Here is a 21403-nt window from a genome sequence, read left to right on the forward strand (position 1 = left end):
GGCAAGCCTCCGACATCCACATGGTTGGACATATAACACCTTGCCACTTATCTGTGGTTTCGCCATACTTCTACCATTTTCCACAGATGCTCAAGACGGTAGAACGGAAACAGCTGACCAGCTTCACTGATTCTGAGATACTCATTCCCAGGTGCCAGGCTGTAAGAATATGGCCTTTGTCAGAGTTGCTTATGACAGTGGATTTCACCACTTGTGACCTGTATCATCACTTGAATGATTCCTCATTCATATCTGCAATGTTTATACACTTTCCTTACAGCATCATGTGCCCACAACGCCATCAGTTGGCACGAAATATTGTGGTGGGCAATAGTTTTACTTCATCAGTCTATAGTTCATGTTCTGATCCCCTAAAAATGCCATTCCACAGAAAATACAGACTTTAACACATATTCGTCTGCTGTATAGGTATTATTTCAATGATTTACATAACAAACATGTCATTCTCTTAAAACTGTTTGCTCTCTAGATCATGTCAACTGCCATTACAGCCATGATGCATGGGACATTAACACTATGCCCTAGGCCTTATATGTCTCACGAACCTGTAGATTTGCTGTCCATAACAAAATGTCAGCATTGGTATTTCATTACAACAGTTTACATAAGCAGTTATACATTTCTTCTTCTTCTTTGGCACTACAGCTCTTGATGGTCATCGGACACCTCAAAAATTTGTCTCTGTGCATCTCTGTTCTCTGTTTTTTCCCCCTTCCATCCTTAGATTTCCATCTTGGTAAAATAATCAACACACTGTCCAGGCACCTGGCTCTTGGGTTGGCCTTTCCTTGTGGTGGAAAGCAATCTGGTTTTCATTCCTCGCTTATGGATTTTGTCATCAGCCATCCTCTCCATAGGGCCTAGCCAACATACTCTCAGATACTTTACGTATTTTACTTGTATAAACTATTGTATTTCATGGTTGTACTTTACTCTCTAATCTGTATGTTTGCTGTCCACAACAAAATGCTGCATTTGCATTTCATTACAACAGTTCACACCAGCAATAGCACACTGGTGGCTCTAAAATTATTCTTTGTGCACAATGAACATATATACCATAGTAATATACCTGCCTGAGCTCTTCTCGTAATCTGTTCTCTTCATCTTCTCTTTCACGGTCTGGCAAAAAACTTGTATCAACATCAGGATTTTTTCTGATTTTCTTTTTCACAGGAGGCTCAAACTTCTCTTCGGCTGAGTCACTGGTGTGGCCTAAATCATCATCATCATTTTCCTCTTCTTCCTCAAGACTGAAGGACAAGGACTGAATCTGAAACAAATACACACATTGCTATTATTACACAGTATCTCAGTCACTATAACGTTAGCTTCAAAGTCTACGAAATGTAACCTAACTTTCAAGTAGAAGCACAAGTAACTTTCATTTATACTCCAAGCTTCACAAGCTATAGTTTCAATAATCCCCTATTATTGTTACATACTACCAGCACCTGTAACCTACTCATGAAAACAAGATCAAATTCATTATACCTCTAGAGCCAATACCATTGAGCTCAAGTACATTTTAAAAGCGTAAGGATCAAATTAACCATTTTCTACTATACTTTTTTACTTTGCTAAGTTCTCCCCTCTATCAAAATACTGGTACATAGCGAAATGATAAAAAACTTGACTTATAATCTGGAGATATGCACCAAAAATCCCATTTCAGCCACTGTACTTTACACTTTCTGTAGTTTTCTTCACTTCAAAGTATTATTTAAATATGAACACGGATGTCCATTGCCAAACACTTCGTCGACATTATTTAGAGCAGTGGTAGTCAACCTGGTCCTTACCAACACTAGTGGGCATTCCAGATTTCACAGTGGGCAGCAGGGAGTTGGTAGTTTAACATATTTCCATTATGTTGTGACACATATGTGAGTTGTTGGATATGCAAACTCAAAAATGGCTCTGAGAACTATGGGACTTAACATCTGTGGTCATCAGTTCCCTAGAACTTAGAACTACTTAAACCTAACTAACCTAAGGACATCACACACATCCACACCCGAGGCAGGATTCGAACCTGTGACCGTAGCAGTCGCGCGGTTCATTTCCTCTTTAGACAAAAGAATGAGGGTTGTGGATGTGTAAGGTTCCACGACTGTCATAAAATCCTCAGCATTCTGAATCGCAGCTGTATTTGGTTTGGAAAGATTATGGTTTGTAGCATAGAGCTTCAGCAGGTCTTCTATGACTTACACCATCACAAGGCCCCTTCCCCTGACCAGTAGCTCTGTATACCCAGTCAGTTGGCACAAGTGACTTACTCAATTCAAGCAGCTGCTAACCAGTTTTAAAATGACTAAGAACACCCTCAGAAATAATGATGATCTTCTCTGCCCCTGTTTGCAGTTGAAGAATTTTGCACATTGCTAGCAAACCACGTGCTGTGTCATGTCCTTATAACTGCAACACTTGCGGTCTTGTTTTGAAAATATGTCACTCCTGTAAAAACTGAAACCTGGCTATTACTCCAATGATACCCTTGTACTTATTGTGGGAGAATTACAGACCAATTCTCAGCAAAATCACAGTGAAGCACTAAACATAGTTGTTCAGCCTGTACACATCAATGAAACTTTCAAAGGCAACAGTTTTCTTAATTAGTTTATTTTCCTCCCATGTTGCATTTGCAATTTCTGCACAGCTATCTGCTACATCTTCCAGGCCAAGTGTCTGTAAAGACAGTCATCCCTTTCCAGGGCAGTCTCCACATTCTTGAAACAAACAAGTCTCTCACTTTACCTCACAGACTACTAATGACTTCACACGCTCAACCAAGGTGTCATATGCCACGTGAACCAGTAGTAAGTTCTTCAAAGTTACCACACAAAGTTCAAAATTCGCAAAGTACACACATAAGCAGACATCTCTAGGTGGGTGTGGAACTACCCACTTAGGTCATAGTGCATAAAATTTCTCTCTTCCAATGTGTGAAGCATAGTTGCTCTTATAAATTGCAAAATTTTCTTTAATACTGTGAGTCATGTACCTATTCCCTTTCACAACTTTTTGATCTTCAACTGTTACAGTTATAGTGTCTTTTTTGTAGGCACTCGGGAGAGAACACTTCCATTTATCTTCCAGATAAAATGACTGCACTATTTGAACTTGAGGTGCTTCTACAGGATGACCATAATAGGGATTTGGTCTTCTAAAGGCTCCTTCTACAGACCTCACATTTCTTGATTTGTCTACCATGTATTTTGATACTGACAGAATGTGGTTCAAAATTGTTTTCTTTGAAAATGTCTCTTGAATAAAAGTTAAAACTTGCACCTTTTCACTGTAGGATGCACAATATTCAACAGCTGAATTGATATTTGTGAAACATTCCTCGCAAGAGGTGCAAGAGTGCTTTAGTTCATTTTCTTCTGAAGATGGAATTTCTACTTTGAAGAGTGTGGTCAGTTTTGCTGTAGTGTATTCATCCATAGCTTTAGTAATTTCTCTGTGCTTTTTTGATCCATAGAGCTTATGACTAACTTCACTGACCACAGTTTCTTAACAGGATCAACACCTATCTCTGTAGTTGACTGATTCAGGGTATTTAATTCTTCCTCTATTCATGCAAAATCTGCATCGTCTGCACCATGGGAAGCTTCACCTCGTTCAGATACTACCATTGTAGTTATTCTGTCAAAAAGTTTAGAACACAAAATGTTGTCATTGTAAACAACTTTACTTTGAAACAGAGTCTTCAAATGAGAACACTTATTCCCAACCTGAAAAAGGTCTGTTTTTCTGTTTGTCTTATATATCACTCTTTTACAGATATGCAAATAGTCAGCACACTTCACTCTCCTGCGGCCGCTGTCAGAAGACATTTCGAACAGTCCTTTTCACAAAACACACTGCAACTGTGTCAACTGGCAAATTCCCCACAAAACACAGAACTCACTGGATGGTCTCAGGTTTCTTATAAGCCTCTTCAGTAAAAAATTAGCACTGAACAACTACCATACAGAAACCTGCAATGAACAACCACAACAAAGAAACTGACAAGAAAGTACAAAAAAGTGCAAGAAATATCTGCAACAATGAAAGTGATAAGAAATAACTGCAACAAAGACAATAGAAATAAACACTGTAACAAAGAAATTAGTAAGAAACAACTTCAGTGAAGACATACATTATCCTTGAAAGTTAAGAAAACTGATTTTTTAAAATAAAATCTGCCCAACTTAAAAGTGCAAGCTTTCCTTTACAGAGAACTTGGTAATAATAAACAGACAAAAATCTAACTTTTCTGGATTGACATTTAAAAAAATAAAATTTAAAAAATCTGTAAATTATAAAAACAAATTCAAAAGATGAAAGTAAAAGAACTTTGACAGATATGTCCAAATGGAGGATACCACTGTTATCATAAAGCAATTACCTTTCAAATAAAAAAAAACTCTAACAAAGTATCTAGAACTGTTACAGATATACAGCATTATAAAAAAATTTCTGAAATTCGCATCATCAAACTGGTGTTCATAGTGTCATCTTTGGAGACCTGTATCTCGGGGCAGGAATTTTTTTAATTTTAATTTTTTTTTTTTTTTTGCAGAAAACAAAAAAATGTATGTTTCTTACTTACTCCTGAATTTTAACATGTGCTAATTTCAATAACATCCGAGACTATGAAGGTAACCCCCTACCTGAAGTGATACAGATTATGCCTGCCAGAAAGTGCACATGTCATCCTGAACACATTTGACATTGAGTCAGAGTCCGAGAAGGTTCTGGTGGAGGCTGCTTGGTGATGGATGGAGACTTCACCTGGTTGTATGGGAGATGCAGGGATGAAGGTTCTTGTATGACAAATACAGGCATCACTCTTGCAATTCAGACAGGTTTATCTTGCTGTTTACAACAATTTCAAATGTTTTCACACCTCTGTTAAGGATGTAAAGAAGAGCAGTATAATATGGCATAGTGGTGGCTTGATGTCATCCCTTCGTAATATTATGTGCATACAGTACCAAAACTCTTGATGTACGAAGGGTTGCAGAGCACCATGGCATGATGCTGATTGCTGCCAGATACGCGTCATCCTTTCTCTGAGGTGGGCGATGAATTCCGGAGTTCTTGCATCGTCCATCAAAAATGCACACGGATTGATGAATGCGCCACAAAGATGTACGACTTCCCCATATACTAGCTCTGCTGGTGAGATGTCCAGCTCCGGTTTACACATGTTGCATAGGTTGAGCAAAATCAATGTTAAGATGGATGTCCATTATGATTCATGGCACAACTATTTTGTTCCTGGCAGGGTGGTAACTTATTGTTGTGTGGTGGTGCACTGTGCTGGAAAATGTACACAGCTGGAGAAATAAATCAGATTCAAAGTGCCATCCTTCATCTGACATTATGTGGAGCGAACAACCAAAGTGAGAGATCTAGCGTGACACAAATGCAGTGGCTAGCATTTCAGCAGAAATGTTATTCACTTCTGGCCAGCACACAAAATCATCTATTACTCTCAGTAGCCTCTGAAGGAGGCAGTGGATCTGCAATATCAATATGAATGGATACAAATTGTGCTGTCGTGTCTGGAAAATTTCCAACTGCAACATGACATGGTGGTGCTTGCACTGTACACATGCACAAGCCCAAGTTCAACAGCCCTTTTGTATTCCAGACCACACAAAACGGCTAGCTATTAGTTTAATTGTTGCCTTCAGGCTGGGGTGGTGTAAGTTATGTAAAGTTTCAAAGACTTGCTTGCATATAGCCAAAGGAATGAACACATGAGTTTTCCCATTCAAAAACTCACAGTACAACTTGGCACTCGAGGCTGAAACATTGACAGGCTTAAGTTGAAGACTAGATGTGGTATCTTTTAAAAAAAATCCTGAAGTTCTCGGTCAGAATATTCCACCTGGGCTATATACATAAAGTCAACTGTCTTCATGATACTGCTCACACAGGACAGGCTGTCTGTCACTACATTGTCAGTTCCTTATATGAGCCTCACATCAGTGGTGAATTGCGCTATGAATTCCAGTTGATTGTATTACCTCACAGCACATTTGTCATTATTTAGCCGAAAGGCAAAGGTTTTGGATTTATGGTCTATATACATGATGAAATCTCTTGCTTCCAACTGTGTACGAAAATATTTAATGGACCCATAAACTGCTAACATTTCATGATCATATGCACTCCACTGTTACTGAGCTGGAGAGAGGTTTGAAGAAAAGAACATGAGAGGCTGCCAGGCCTTGTCTACATATTGTAGCAATGCTGCACAAAATGCTGATTGATTAGTGTCTACTACAAGTGAGAGAGGTGTTTCTAAAGCCGGATGTGCAAGGAGGGCTGCATCTGCTATACTTTACTTAGCTGCTTTGAATGTGTTTTCCTCTGCCTCTGTCCACTGCACCAGCATTTTTCCTTGAACATTAGGACCAGCTGAAGTTGTTGTAGGAGGTTGTTGGAGTTCTGCCGCATCAGGTAGGTGATGTTGATAAAGGTTAAGAACTCCAAGAAATCTTCAGTTCTTTAGCAGCTTCCAGCTGTGGAATACTTAAAATAGCTTCAACTTTCTCCTGTAATGACAGTGTTATGACCGCTGATATGAGGTAGCCCAAAAAGGTAATCACCACCTGGCCAAAAACACAAACTGAGGTGTTCAGCACCATTCCGTATGTGTCAAGGCACTTAAATACCTCAGTCTGATGCAGTTCATGTTCCTATGGAGTTGCTGAAAAAATGAATATATCATCAAGATGTACAAAGCAATACTGCAAGCCTTGTAAAACGGAATCTCTAAACCTTTGCCATGGGATGCATTTCTCAATCTGAACATCATAAACATGATCTCAAATAGGCCAAATGCCGTTATAATAGCCGTTTTTGGTATATCTCTTTCAGCTACAGAAATAGTTGTGTATGACACTTTTTTCCCACATATTGTGTAATTACACTCTCTCAATAGAGGAACAGGATAGCAATCCAGTACTGTCCTAGTACTCAGGGTGCAGTATCGTATTTACTCGAATCTAAGCCGCACCTTTTTTTCCTGTTTTTGTAATCCAAAAAACCGCCTGCGGCTTAGAATCCAGTGCAAAGCAAGCGGAAGTTCTGAAAAAATGTTAGTAGGAGCCGCCACAACTAACTTCTGCCGTCGAATATATGTAGCGCTACAAAGGCATGCTTTGTAGACACAAAGATAAATACTGGCGCCAAAACCTCTGCGTCAATAAATAAATTTAAAAAAAGAAAAAGGTGGAAGACGAGCTTTTTTTTTCTACGTCCCGAGTTTCGACCATTTTCATACATTATCCAACGAAGTAAATACAAATTCCGTATTGTTCATCTTCGAATGTAGCAGAATTTCAATGTACTACGAAAATACGACTGGCAAGACTGTTTGGGATGTTGGTCAATATGGCCAACTCTACGTTCTGAATTTTTTCCTACCTGTGAGAAGAGATGGTTGCTAATAGGAACCTGATGAAATGTGAATCACATGCACTATTCTCTTCACCATAAGAATAATACGAATATAAACATTTTGCCATGTATTCTTTCGTGTTTGCTGCTATCTCATTTAAATCCTGTCTGCCTAATAAACTACGAAACTAGAGCGAGACAACAGCAAACGCGGAAGAATATACGTACCGTGTCATGTTTATATTCGTATTATTTTTATGCCTAATAGTGATACAGTCAGAAATGAAGCACGGCAACTGACTAGATTTTTAAATCTAAGATGACTAATTTCTGTGCAGAATTTGATGTACTAAAGGAGCGGCCGCAAAGATTTTCAAACGGAGAAAAAATTCGCCTAACTCTCGTTCAGAACATTTTCTATCATAAGCAGCATATTATTTGGTTCTTGTTGATCATTATCAAAGAAAGCAGCAGTGTAAGTAACAACAAATAGCAGTCTCTTGCCATTGTTTCGCTAATGAGACGATTCCTCTCTCTTTTTTTTAATTGTAAGCGGCGATAGCGCGCACAAAAGCAAGCCATGCCGCGAGCGGCGACGGGCCGTAAAGACGCAATATCAGAATGCGACAAACAGTGCATGACACAGTACAGTAATGCATTTTCAGCTTTGAGTGGCGTAAACACCTATAACAAAGAAAACGGCAATTATCAGATCAAAGCAAAATACGCAATCGATTCAAACCCGACGAAGCACGTGAAAAAGGAAGGGTACCCGTATAAATACTGACGGAGCGCCTGACGCCTAGCAATGGCTACCTGGTAAAGCTTAACTGCTAAGCTTACGACTCGAACCAAACTACTGTAGCTGTATCGTCATTCATTCGACCTAAATTGTGTCTCATATTACAATGGACCAACTTTGTTTCGATTTCGAGGTGCGGCCTAAAACTTTTCTCTCCCCTTGAATTTCGAGTCTCAAATTTCAGGTCCGGCTTAGATTCGGGAAATTTTTTTCCCTTTATTTCGAGTCTCATTTTTCAGGTGCGGCTTAGATTCGAGTGCGGCTTACATTCGAGTAAATATGGTAATCACCACACGGTCACCGTGCATCGTTCTTGTTTGGTAATAAATGTAGGATTGATGACGAAAGTCCACTAGGCAGGCGAATGATGCCTTCCTTCAACATGGTGTTAAATTCCACCTATGCAACCATATATCAATTAGGGTTGACACACAGAGCAGGCACGAAAAGTCGCAGGACCTGTGATAGTCTTGATATAATGTACAGTTTTGTGACATACCTTTTGTGGTGCCCCAGGAGGTCTCATGATACCTAGAAACTGTTCTAGAAGTTTGGCAAACCAGTCACCCTGTGAGTGGATCAATTTGGCACCTGATACTGCATTGCTATGACAGAACCCATCGGCAGATAGTCCAGTGACATTGTCTATTAGAAGAGTGTTGGTGACTTCTGTCAGCAGCCGATAATGGATTAAAAATCAGTTCTGACTATAGGTTTGGTTACATCAGATACAGTGAAATTCCATGCCAAGGCAAATTGCAGTCCCATGTCCAACTCAGTGTGCTACATTCCATATGTCGCAATGGTTGACTTATTAGCCATGGAAAGACAAAACAAGGTGGCTGGTTGGAATTTGTATAACCGGGTCTGCGGCAAAACACTTAGGATGGAAACCAGGTCCACCAAAAACTTGCATCCTGTCTTGCAATCTGTGATAAAAAGTCACAAGGACAATGCCTGACTATCGAAAGCAATTGCTTCTGCATGTCATTTACATTCCACCTGTAGTTTACCACTGATGTAGGTACACAGTGAGGTACAGTTGTGTGCCTTGCCTGCAAACTTCTTGTGGTTCCAACACAAGTTGAACTGTTGGCTGCTGGGGAGCTTGTGGGGGAATGACTTCTCGGTCTTCTGCAGAATTGTCCTCGAGTATTCTGGTAGGAGAGTAGTTTTCCCATCTGCTTGCTCAGCACATGTACCTCATTTAATAGGCTTGTCATAATCGAGTTACCACCCAGGTGCTATTACATGCCATCATAGTTCCATGGCAGAAGGTTGGGATGAATGTGTCTGGAATTTGGTCCGCCAGGTTCACTACGGCATCGCGCATGAGAAACTGCCACATTTGTTCCATTGTGATGTGGACACTCTTTGAATTAACTTGGTCTTTCGCTTCGCATACAAGTCTGTATACGGAGGTGAAGCTATAACACCTTGAACCTCAGTTTTATAGCAGTGGTCCAGCTGACTAACCTACAACTGCAAATTTAGTGGAATCAGTGGTTACTACAGCACAGAGGAATCTTGCTTTCACTTGCATGAACCATAGTTCTGGGTTGTGTGGCCAAAACGGGGATAGCTGCACTGCAAATCTTGATATTGCTGGTGTGTCTGTCACTTCAATAACTTCCAGTTCTTGGATGTTTGCTGCAATTCTTCCATACTGCTCGGTTATTTTCTCCAGCTGTGATCACATCAAGGTCATCAGTGTCACAAACCTGCCAGTTGTCAGACTTGTGAACTCAATATTGTGTTCTAGTCACATCAAGAATTTGATGCGAACGAATGTGTGGCTTGGAATAACAATTTATTTTGTTGAACACCAAGTCTTCACATTCAACACAACAATAAGAAAAAAATAATGTGCTCGCTAACACGAAAGCATATGAAATCAAGTCTTCTGCTGAGTAACCAAGTGAACGAATAAACAAAGAAAGCAAGAAACACTGACATTGTTAAAGTCACATGATTCTATGCTGGAGTAAGGGACGACATTTAATGGCGTTCCTGGCTGCAGAGTAAGGAGAAGGCATTTGACTGTGTCCCTGGCAGCGCCAGTGCATAAACCCTGTTGAGGCCTGCCAAGAGATCAGCTCATCATCTGATGTCTGCCATGGCTATCACTCAGTCTCGTCACAAGGTTTTCATAAAATTCTGACAGGAAGTCTTTGGTAAGTAATTATTATTACATGCTTTAACTTTCTCCAACTCTGCTTTATAAATTTGACAACATAAAGTTATTTTCTTACTTTATAAGTCACAATTACTGTAGAACTGGTGGAAGGTTAAAAATGTTACTGCTAGAAGAGGTACAAAAGTGAGCATGAGGTAAAAAAGGTTGCCTACCCTGATTTAGTCATGTTTTTTTGTAGCAAGCCAGTAGAGTTTGAGAAGTAGGATCAGACAAGTTTTTCAGTGAGAAATTACGTCATTCCTAGTCTTAGAGGCAACCACGGAAATTCGTAAATACTCTCTACTACACACAATTTCATTCTTTTGAGCATAAGCATGACAGTATTCACATTGTCTCATGTATAATTATTATGACTAACTTATTCGTTTTAAAAATAAATAAGTCCTTACACTGAAGTCAAATGACTAATGTAAACTGCAACATAAATTCTAAAATCAAGCTCCTTCACCAAATACATTACCACTGTGGAATCCTTAACATGGAGTACATGCACAGTATCTCATACCGATATCTCTTGCCTGCTTTTTCTTTTTTGTACTTATTCCATTCACAGACCTGTTCGTATTCTAACATATGAAATTTTAAAATTTCAATATCTGCAGAATTCATTTTTAAGGGAGGACAGTACATTATTAGGATCTGCACAACTGACTGTTTATAAAATATCCCATCATAGTTGACTGAAATCTGTCTTGTAGGATATTATACATCAAAACACTGAACTTGAAAGTGGGTCCCTCAACTGGCTAAATTTGGAAACTTGACATAAATTATCTCCAAACAGCCACCATTACACTATTCAGTTATGACATATCTCTAACAAAGAAGCCACAGTGAGATTCAGAAAGGAGTATGGCAAGGCTGCACATTTTCACAAGTTAATGAACAAAAAATTGGAATTAAAATAAGTAGGATAAATATAAATAACTTTAGATATGCAGATGATACCATACTGAGGGTAGAAAGTGAAGAAGAATTCAATATTCTCTTGCTAAAGATGGAGAAGAAAGTCCAAAAGTTAGTCTAATGCTGAATGTCACAAAAACAAAAATTATGGCAACTACACCTACCATTTTATGACATACAGGAGGAGAAACAATGGAGGCAGTTCCATGTTCAGTTATCTCAGCTCCCAGATTTCTGCTGATGGTGACTGCAGCCACGAACTCAAGAGATGCTTGTTTATTTGACAGAAAGGCAATGTCCAACCTTCATAGTGTTTTAAGGAGTAGAGCCACAATTTCAACAACAAAGATCTGTATAGTCAGGGCTATGATTTCTCCAGTTGTGATATACAGATGTGAGACAAGGACCATACAAAAGGGGCGGATGGCACAGAGTACACACTTTTGACTTGTGGCACTGGAGGAAACTCCTTACAGTTCCATGGATCACAAAGAGAATGAATAGATCAGTATCACAGCAAATAAAACCAGACTGTTCCTTGGATGAAACAAAAACTGATGTACTTTGGGCACATTACGGGAAAACATGATTCACTGGAAAAGACGGTGATGGATAGAGAGAGTGTGAGGGAGGGGGAGGGGGTGGGAGGGAGAGAGAGGGAGAGGGAGAGGGAGAGAGAGAGAGAGAGAGAGAGAGAGAGAGAGAGAGAGAGGGGGGGGGGGGGGGGAGCTTCACAAATATGCCTTTCATTCTCAAATGTCACAACTGTCATGGCTTAGCAACAACTGATCTTATTTTAGAATAAGAGATGAACTTGTAACATTAGTTAAGTCCTAAATAAATGGTATAATGAATGCTGGTTGGGAACAATGTACAAATTTCCATCTCTCTAGTACTCTAATCCCAGCCTAAGAGATGAAGATGTCAAGCTAATTCACTCTTCCATCAACTTCCTCAGTTTCATCAGTCAGTCCAACTATATGCATCTGAGAGATAATAGCAGTACTGGAGGATTGGACACATGAATTTCCCGTGAGATACTTCCTCAGACAGATACCATATCTCTACACAATACTTACAATGATTATCAGGATGCAATTTTTTCTTGTTTGTTGTTGTTGTTGGTTTCAGTCTGAAAATGGGTTTGATGTGGCTCTCCACATATTCTATCTCATGCAAGCCTCTTCAATTCCAAATAACTACTGTAACCTACATCCATTTGATCTGATTACTGTATTCATCTCTTGGTCCCCCTCTGCAATTTTTACCCCACACCTTTCCTTTCATTACTGAATTTACAATTCCTTGATGTCTCAGGATGTGTCATAACAATTGATCTCTTCTTTTAGTCAAGTTGTGGCATAAATTTCTTTTTTTGATTCAGTAAACAGCAGAAGAATATAATTTTTTTCCTATTCACTAGCTCTTCATCTGTTATTGAAGCTACTCATCCAATCTTCAGCAATCTTCTTTAGCACCTCATCTCAAACGGTTCTATTCCCTTATTGCCTGAACTGCTTATTGTCCACACTTCCATATAAGGCTACACTCCAGAAAAATACCTTCAGAACAGCGTTCCTAATGCTTAAATTTATACATACATTAATAAATCTCTCTTTTTTCAGAAATGCTTTCCTTGCTATAGCCCAACTGTGTTTTATATCTCTCTACTTTGGTCATCTTCAGTTATTTTGCTGCACAAATAGCAAAACTCATCTACTACTTTTAGTGTCTCATTTCCCATTCTAATTCCCTCAGCACTGCCTGATTCAGTTTGAGTACATTTCATTACCCTTGCTTTGATTTTGCTGATATTCATCTTATGCCCTCCTTTCAAGACACTTTCCATTACATTCAACTGCTTGTCTAAGTCTTTTTCTGCCCCTGGCAGAACTGCAATGCCAAAGGAAAACCTTAGGGTTCTTAATAATTCGAGGGAACATTGTCTACTCCAGGGACGCTGTTTCCACTTGGGTCTTTCATTGCCTTGACAAATTCTTCTCGCAGTATCATATCATCCACCTCATCTTCATCTACTCCCTATTCCCTTCCTATAATGTTGCCATTAAGTTCATTTTCCTTGTATAGCCCCTCTCTATATTCCTTACATCTTTCAGCTTTCCCTTCTTTCTTATTATTGGTCTTCCATCTGAGTTATTGCTATTCATACAGCTGATTCTCTTTTCTCCAAAGGTCGCTTTAATTTCCTATTGGCAATATCCATCTTTCCACTAGTTATATATGCTTATATAGCCTTGTGTTTGCCCTCTAGCCATTTTGTACTTACTGTCAATCTCATTTTTTATTTGTTTTATCCCCTTTTCACCTGCTTCATTTGCTGCTGTTTTATATTTTTTCCTTTCACCAATTAAATTTAGTGCCTTCTTCGATATCCAAAGGTTTCTGTTAGGACAGTCTTTTTACCTATGTGATCCTCTGCTGCCTTCACTATTTCACCTCTCAAAAGTGCATATTTGTCTTCTACTGTATTCCTTTCACCTGTTGTAGCCAATCATTTAATGTCCCCCTTGAAAATTTTGCTTCTTTCAAATCATGCAGGTCCCACTCCTTATTTTCCTATCATTTTGCAGTTTCTCCAGTTTTATCTATAATCTATAACTAATAAATTATGGCCAGAGTCCATACCTGCCTCTGGAAACTTCTTACAATTTAAGATTCCAAAATCTGTCTTATCATTATACAACTAACCTGAAACCTTTCTCTAGCACTCTTCCCCATGTACAAACTTCTCTCACGATTCTTAATCAAGTGTTAAGAGATGATTAAACTGTGCTGTGTGCAAAATCCTGCCTGACAGTTTCTTCAATAATTTCTTTCCCCAGTCCGTATTCTACTGCTATTTAACCTTCTCTTCCTTTTCATACTATCGAATTCCAGTCCCACATCACAATTATACTTTCTTCTCCCTTAACTGAGTAATTTCATTTATTTAAACATACAACCTTTCAATTTTTTCTTCATATGCGGAGCTGGTTAGAATATAAACTTGTACTACTACTGCGGGTGTTGGTTTTGTGTCTGTGTTGCTTACCCACATTCCTATTTTCTTATTCATTATTAGACCCACACCTGTATTACATCTATTGGATTTTGTATTTAAAAGCCTTTACTGTCCAGTTAAGAAGTCCTGTTCTTCCTGCTGTCACACTGTGCTTACGCCTACTAAATATAACTTTAGCTTATCCATTTCCCTTTCTAAATTCTCTAACCAGCTTACCTGATTAAGGGATTCAACATTCCATGACCTACCCTGGTGAATGTTGGGTTTGTCTTTCCTGATGACAACATTCCTCTGAGCAATTAATGCACAGAGATCCACATGGGGGACTATTTTACCTCCAGAATATTTTACCCAATGTGATGCCATTATCACTTAATCATGTAATTGAGCTGCACGCCCTTGAGAGAAAAATATAATAGCTGCAGTTTGCCCTTGCTTTCAGCTATTTGCAGTTGCAGCTCTGTAAGACCTTGATGGCTCTTGTTACAAGGCTAGATCAGTCAATCATCCAGAATGTTGGCCTTGCAACTACTGAAAAGCTTGCTGTCTCTTTTCAGGAAGCACTGGTTAGTCTAGGCTCTCCATAAATACCTAACCACTGTGGTTGCAACTATGTGTGGCTATTTGTATGGCTGAGGCAAGCAAGCCACCCAATTTATTGCTAATTGAGCTGACCCAACTGCTAGCTTCAACAGCTCAGGTCACTAAATACAAAGCTATAAAGACATTCCAACTAAGACTGGACTGTTTAAATCAGAATGATGGAAACAATTTTCACTTTAAGTACAAGACTGCTATTAATTATAAGACAACGGTACACTGTATCTAATCACTGGACTGCGCCTGAATATCCTGTGTAATGCAATGGGACTGTATTATGTCAATTGTAGACTGAGAAAATAAATCGTTGCAAATAATAATGGCCTTTTGGATGTAGTGTTAATTTTGACAACTTGGACAATACTTTTCATTGTAATAGGACAACTGCTCTTGGGTATCATCACTTTCTTTCATTTAAAACACACACACACACACACACACACACACACACACACACACACACACACACACACACACACACACACACACACACACACTTATAATGACACAAATTCCATGTGGAACATGTCAAGTGAAAATACAAATTATTGAACACAACATAAATAGTAAAGCCATGATGAATAATATCACTTCAAAAGATTTATCATACAGCTCAAGTGGTCTTATTCATCATGGTTCAATTATACAGCTGTGGATGCCCGCAACACAAAATTTGCTGCAATGTAAATAGTTAATTACTTCACATAATCATAAAACTCTAAACAGCATCTACATCTATCATTTGTTTGAAGCTCAGAGACAACATGAATACTCAAAGAGCTGACATTGCACATAATGTATAGCAGACAATTTACCATTCACATCACTCCCACCCTAGTGTCAATGATGTTTGGGGTGCAATGTTTGCAATGCCCCAAATAGAGTTGGGACTGGAGGTTTACTCAAAACACAGACTGTGGTAGTGGAAGAATGGGTGTGTCCAGGGCTCTTTCAGAATCACAAATAAAAATAGTGTCTTGGTCTTAGCTGCTGTATCTTGACCGGTGTGAGTCTCAGCTGGGGGTAAAGGCTGGCTGGCTTAAGTCTGTCAATGGATGTCATGACGGAAGAACCATCGATGTCAACACTGAGTGTTCTATTGTAGCAAGCCGAAAATGTGTATGGACCAATGTAGGGTGGTTGGTGACTTTTTGAATGGCACAGTGTCAGACAAAAACCTCTTAGTGAGATTGTAAGTTACTGAAAATCAGTGGTTGCTGAATAAAATGGTCTTTAGAAACAGCTGGACAGAGCATGCAACTCTGCTAGCATAGATGATGTGCAAAGTCAGAGGCTTCAATAGTACTGTTTGACATATCAGTTAAGAATTCTCCAGACAGTTAGAGTGTTTGTCCATATACTAATTTACCTGTTGTTGCAATGAGATCATCTTTTAAAGTTGCTCGGAAGCCTAAAAGGACAATAGGGAATTGTCAGGCCAGTTCTCTGTGGCATGATATCTGAATGAGGCCTTTAATTGCAGACAGAGTCATTCCATGGAACCATCAGCAGTAGGGAGACAGGCAAAGGTCTGAATACGGTTCATGCCAAGCAATGTTGAAAGTGCTTTAAAGAGATATGACTCAAACTGTTTGCCCTGATTGGTAGTGATGGAGGGGAACATCAAAGCGTGGAATGAACATAAAAGTGTGGAATCCACTTATAAAAGAATGTTGTGGCTGTAGTTGCTGCTGCTGTGTCTTTTACTGGGTAGACTTCAGGCCAGCAGCAGAAACAAATTTTCACTGTTAGGTGGTATTGGTATTCTTCTGATGGTGGTAAAGTTCCAATAATATTGATTTGGACATGTTCAATTTGTTGACTTAGCGGGGTGAAAGTACCCAGCAGAGCTGTAGCATGTTGAGTTATTTTGTTGGGCTGACAGGCATTGCACTGGCAGACAAATGCTTTGCAATCTTTCTCAACATTTGGCCAAACAAACGCCTTTATCACTAGTTGTAAAGCAGACCTGATTCCTGGATAAGAGAGTTTGTGAAAAAGGGAAATTGGTTACTTGTGGAAATCTGCTGAAATGAATGATTGCACTGTAATGTTGATACATAATTCTGTCAATGCGGAAAGTGTATCTGTTGGTCCATTCTGCTAAGCATAAACATATCTAATGTCTGTAGTAAATTGTGCAATGAAGTCCAAGAGCCATAACTGGTGTGGTGATGCCTTGTCTGGCTTCTGACAGAATGGGGACAAGTGTGGCTTATGGTCTCCGATAAGACTGAAAGCATGTTCCTAAACTTTTTGATTGAAGCATATGTTGCATTTACCTTGGAGTCATATATTGACGGTGATAACTTTTTACTGTACAAAGCTAGAGGTCACCAGTCATGTTGTACATGTTGTAAAAAAGCTAAAACTGCAGTTGATGATGTAGCCACCATAACTGCGAGAGGTGCTAAGAAGGAGGATGAGCTATCAACACAGCCTCTGCAATAGCAGCTGTCACTCTGGTCAATGATGCTTTCTTTTCATCAGTCCACTGTAGAGTGTCTTCAGGTTCAGGCGACCTTTTTAGGATTTCATTCAGAGGTGCTTCCGACAACACATGATCCCACACGAAACGTCTGTAGAAGCTTGTCAAACCAAAGAAACCACATAATTCTTCTATTATAGTGGGCTGGGGAAATTGATAAATAGCTTCCATTCTGTTTTGAGGTGGCAGAATCCCTTCTGCATTGATAAGGTACCCCTAAAAATTTTACTTCTGTCATTCCAATTCTGTGGGTTAGTCACTAAACCATGTTCTGACAGACTAGTGAACAACTGCTGTAGGTGTGCTAGATGCACTGAGCAACATTACAAGCAGATTATCAATGTACATGTAAAAGAACTCTTAAGTCTCTAGTTATTTAATATATTGAGCACTGGAAAGTGTGGGCGGCATTTCAGTCTGAATGTCATTTGCACAAATTCGTAAAATCTGAATGGAGTGCAAACAGTAGTTTTGGGTATACCTCCTGGTGCAACAGGTATATGATAAAAAGCACAAATTATGCCAATCGTGGAGAAAACAGTCATGCAACAAATGTGCATAGCAAAGTCTTCAATATGTGGCACAGGATAATGATCACATATTGTTCTAGCATTAAGCAGATGAGAGTTACCAGAAGGGCACTACCCGTTGCTCTACTTAGGAACAATATGGTGTGGTGAGACCAGCTACTACAGAGAGCAGCAGATCCCTTACGCTAACGTGAAAGAGAACTCTTGCTTTACGATCCTGAGCTTCTCTGGATGCAAATGATGAGGTCATGCATGCATGGCGAAAATGTCATGTACTGTATAGTGTGCTCCAAGTACTGCAGAAGGTGATGAACATGTGATTTCAGGACATTAATGAAGCAAGTTAAAGTATGTTGAATCAAATGTAACCACTTTGATGCCAGTATGACATAGATGTCCTCAATTAGATAACTGTGTTGTAAGCCAAGCAGGTGTCGATTGCAAAAATCTGGGAGGAGGTTGTAAAATGGTAAGAAATCTACACCAACAATCACTTATAGCACAATGACAACAATGAATCTCTGTAGAACTTCACGTCAGAGACTGAAGTTTATCCAACTGGTATTTGAGTGAATGGGTCAAGGTCATCACTGCAAACTGCAGGTATTATCTGTGCATGAGCAGGCAAGCACTACAAGCATATATTTCACAGAGTATCACCATTAACTGCATTGCCTGCTAGCGTGCAAAGATGAGCAAGTAGTTGGAGATTGCATTTGGTCACCAAGTTCTTCAGTTTGGAGCAATTTTTCACATTGTTTAGTTTCTGACTGAGACAAGTGAATTACTAGTGCATGCGTAACAGAGATGTGTATTTCAGCATTTGCTGTGAAGCTTGGATACCTTGTACTTCCATAGCCACTTGCTCATTCAGTACAGCCACCACGTAATTATATTTAGTTTTGTCCAAGGTGTTGTATTCTACGACAAATTGGCTCTCAAGATGGGTGAACCACAATACTGAATTATTCGACCAGAAGGGTGGGACTTTCACTGAAATCAGAAAAGGGCCAAGTCTCTTGCTGTTAGGCCAGTGCTTGCACAATTCTGTAAGTTTGTCATGGAAGGTATTGATTATGTGACATGATTGTTCACGAATAGCTCTGCATGGCACAGTTGGGGGGCGAAACTTCGGTAAGAAGCATTTTATCATTCTAGTGCATAATTCCATTTTTCCAGTGTGCAACGTGGTCATTCTGGTGAATGATTCCCAAATGATACGTGAAAATACAATTTACTCAACACAACATAATTAGTTAATTAGACTGTGTAATTGTAAAACTCCAAAGAACAGCTATATCTATCATTTGTTTGAAGTTCAGAGACAACACAAATAATCAAATAGTTTACATTGCACATAAAATGTAGCCAATGATTTACTGTCCACAAACATAAAGAACACTGATTACAGTCATCACCATTATGCAGCTGCAAACTGACACAGTCTGTGTGTAGATGTATGAGTGGTGCTCATAAAAGCACTGCTGCTTAATCTAGTTGTTAACAAGCTTCCAATCAAAAGCAGATGAAGTCAGAGTCATCCTATGAAGCTATATATAAATATACATAAAGGAACTTTTAGGGCTTTAATTACTCTACATAAAAAGATGCATAAAAATCTGTTTATCTTTATTTAGCACTATAAACCTCAACTTCTTTAATTTCAGTCCTCTTTCTTTTCTATTAAAGTTGTTTTTGTCTTTTTGAATTTCTAAGGCCCCCCTGTACAATCTAGCACTACAATAATTGGACCTTGATAAAACAGCAGAACTAGAGGGTCAAATTTGCTAGTTCCTTGCTCGCAGATTGGGACCTGCTACTGGTGATTTATCTATGATGTTAAAGTTGATCTCATTTGAGAATTAACTAACTATGCCTTTATAGCCTCAGGGGATGTCTCTCACAGAATGAGATGAAACAATAGGCACAATGACTTTCCGAATGCCTATAAATTTTAAATCACAGAGGATGTACATACCAACCATGAAAACCTGTATTGTATGATCAAAGAAAATTTTGTACTATCTGTATACCTGTAAATGTTGTAACAGAGCAAGGTGGGGTCATATTACTTGTTCTACCGCGTGTGATGTTAATATAATTTTTTTCTTTTGTTTGATTTTGTTTTATTAAGAGCATATATATAATGGTTGCACAAAATAATTTATTTCTTATTCATGCTTTATTTCATTAAAATTTATTATTTGTGGGATAGTTTTCGGACTACTAATGATGATACTATGTTTGGATTCTACAGAAATATTTTATTTAAATGAGTATTCCTTATTTGTCACTAATTAAAATCATGCACATATGAAATTTTCAGTGCACAAATATCTTTCTGTTTCTACAACATAGCTTACTTAGAAGTCCTCATTTCTCCCCTCTTTCCAACAAATGTTTCCTTTTTCCAAAAACTTTATATTTAAAAGTTATCTCTTTTCAAAATTATCACAATAGATGTGACATGTAGGCGACTTGCCTACAACAAATAATTGCATAGCCGTCCGGTATAATGAGTTAACGGAGTACAATTTATTCGTGAAAAACTCACACTGAGAACAAAACTAAAAACAACAGAGAAGTAACAAAAACTAGGAGATTCTATAGTCTTACGGCAAAGATAAAAAACAACACATGACCAAAAAAACTCTCGCGCACTTTTGATCTCACTTTGCATTAGACATGAAAAATATCACTGCCACACAGCCCCCCCCCCCCTTAAAGTGCGGAGCCCTAGGGATATCTCGATACTTGAATTTTATTTGACGTCCAGCTCTGGTGTGCGTCGGATGTCTCGGGGGCGGTGACGTTGTTGTTTGTGGTGGTGATTCACCTGTCTCGGACGATGTACTGAGCGGTGTTTGGGTATGCTCTGTGTCCATCATGTGTTGATGCACAGGCGTGGTGTCAGAGGTCGGAGAGCGTAAAACCCATGCTGGCTTGACACGTTCAATCGATACCTTTGTCGGAACACCATTGTACATTATGTCCACGGTATGCTTATTTCTACTCAGCACCTGAAATGGGCCCGTATATGGTGGTTGTAAAGGCGATTTGACTGAGTCTGTTCGCAACATTACGTGAGAGCAATTGTACAAGTCCTTGTGTACAAACACCTTACGGTTACCATGGCGAGAAGGTGGGGGGCAACGTATATTTGTGCAGTGACGTTTTAGCTGCTGTACCCAGTGTGTGAGGCCCTCTGATCCAGGTAGTAAGTTTGGTACTAAATAATCTGCAGGAATCCGTAGCGGCTCGCCGTAAACCATCTCGGCAACTGATGCACCAATATCGGGTTTGTGAGCTGTCCGCAGGCCTAACAACACTAATGGTAATGCTTCCGTCCATCTCTCTTGATGACACATCAATGCTGCTTTGAGTATTCTGTGCCATCGTTCGACCATACCATTACTGGCAGGGTGATAGGCAGTCG

General features: G+C 39.2%; 1 protein-coding gene across 1 annotated transcript in view; it reads right to left on the reverse strand.

The window, feature by feature from the left end:
• The window catches only part of LOC126188138 (protein FAM50 homolog), a 127775-nt gene that overhangs the window by 47723 nt on the left and 58649 nt on the right, over positions 1 to 21403 (reverse strand). Inside the window, exon 4 of the mRNA XM_049929628.1 lies at positions 1094 to 1294. Within this exon, the coding sequence (XP_049785585.1) occupies positions 1094 to 1294 (201 nt within the window). The remainder of the gene's footprint in view (positions 1 to 1093; positions 1295 to 21403) is intronic.

Source organism: Schistocerca cancellata, chromosome 5, assembly GCF_023864275.1.
Source record: "Schistocerca cancellata isolate TAMUIC-IGC-003103 chromosome 5, iqSchCanc2.1, whole genome shotgun sequence".
Lineage (NCBI taxonomy): Eukaryota > Metazoa > Arthropoda > Insecta > Orthoptera > Acrididae > Schistocerca > Schistocerca cancellata.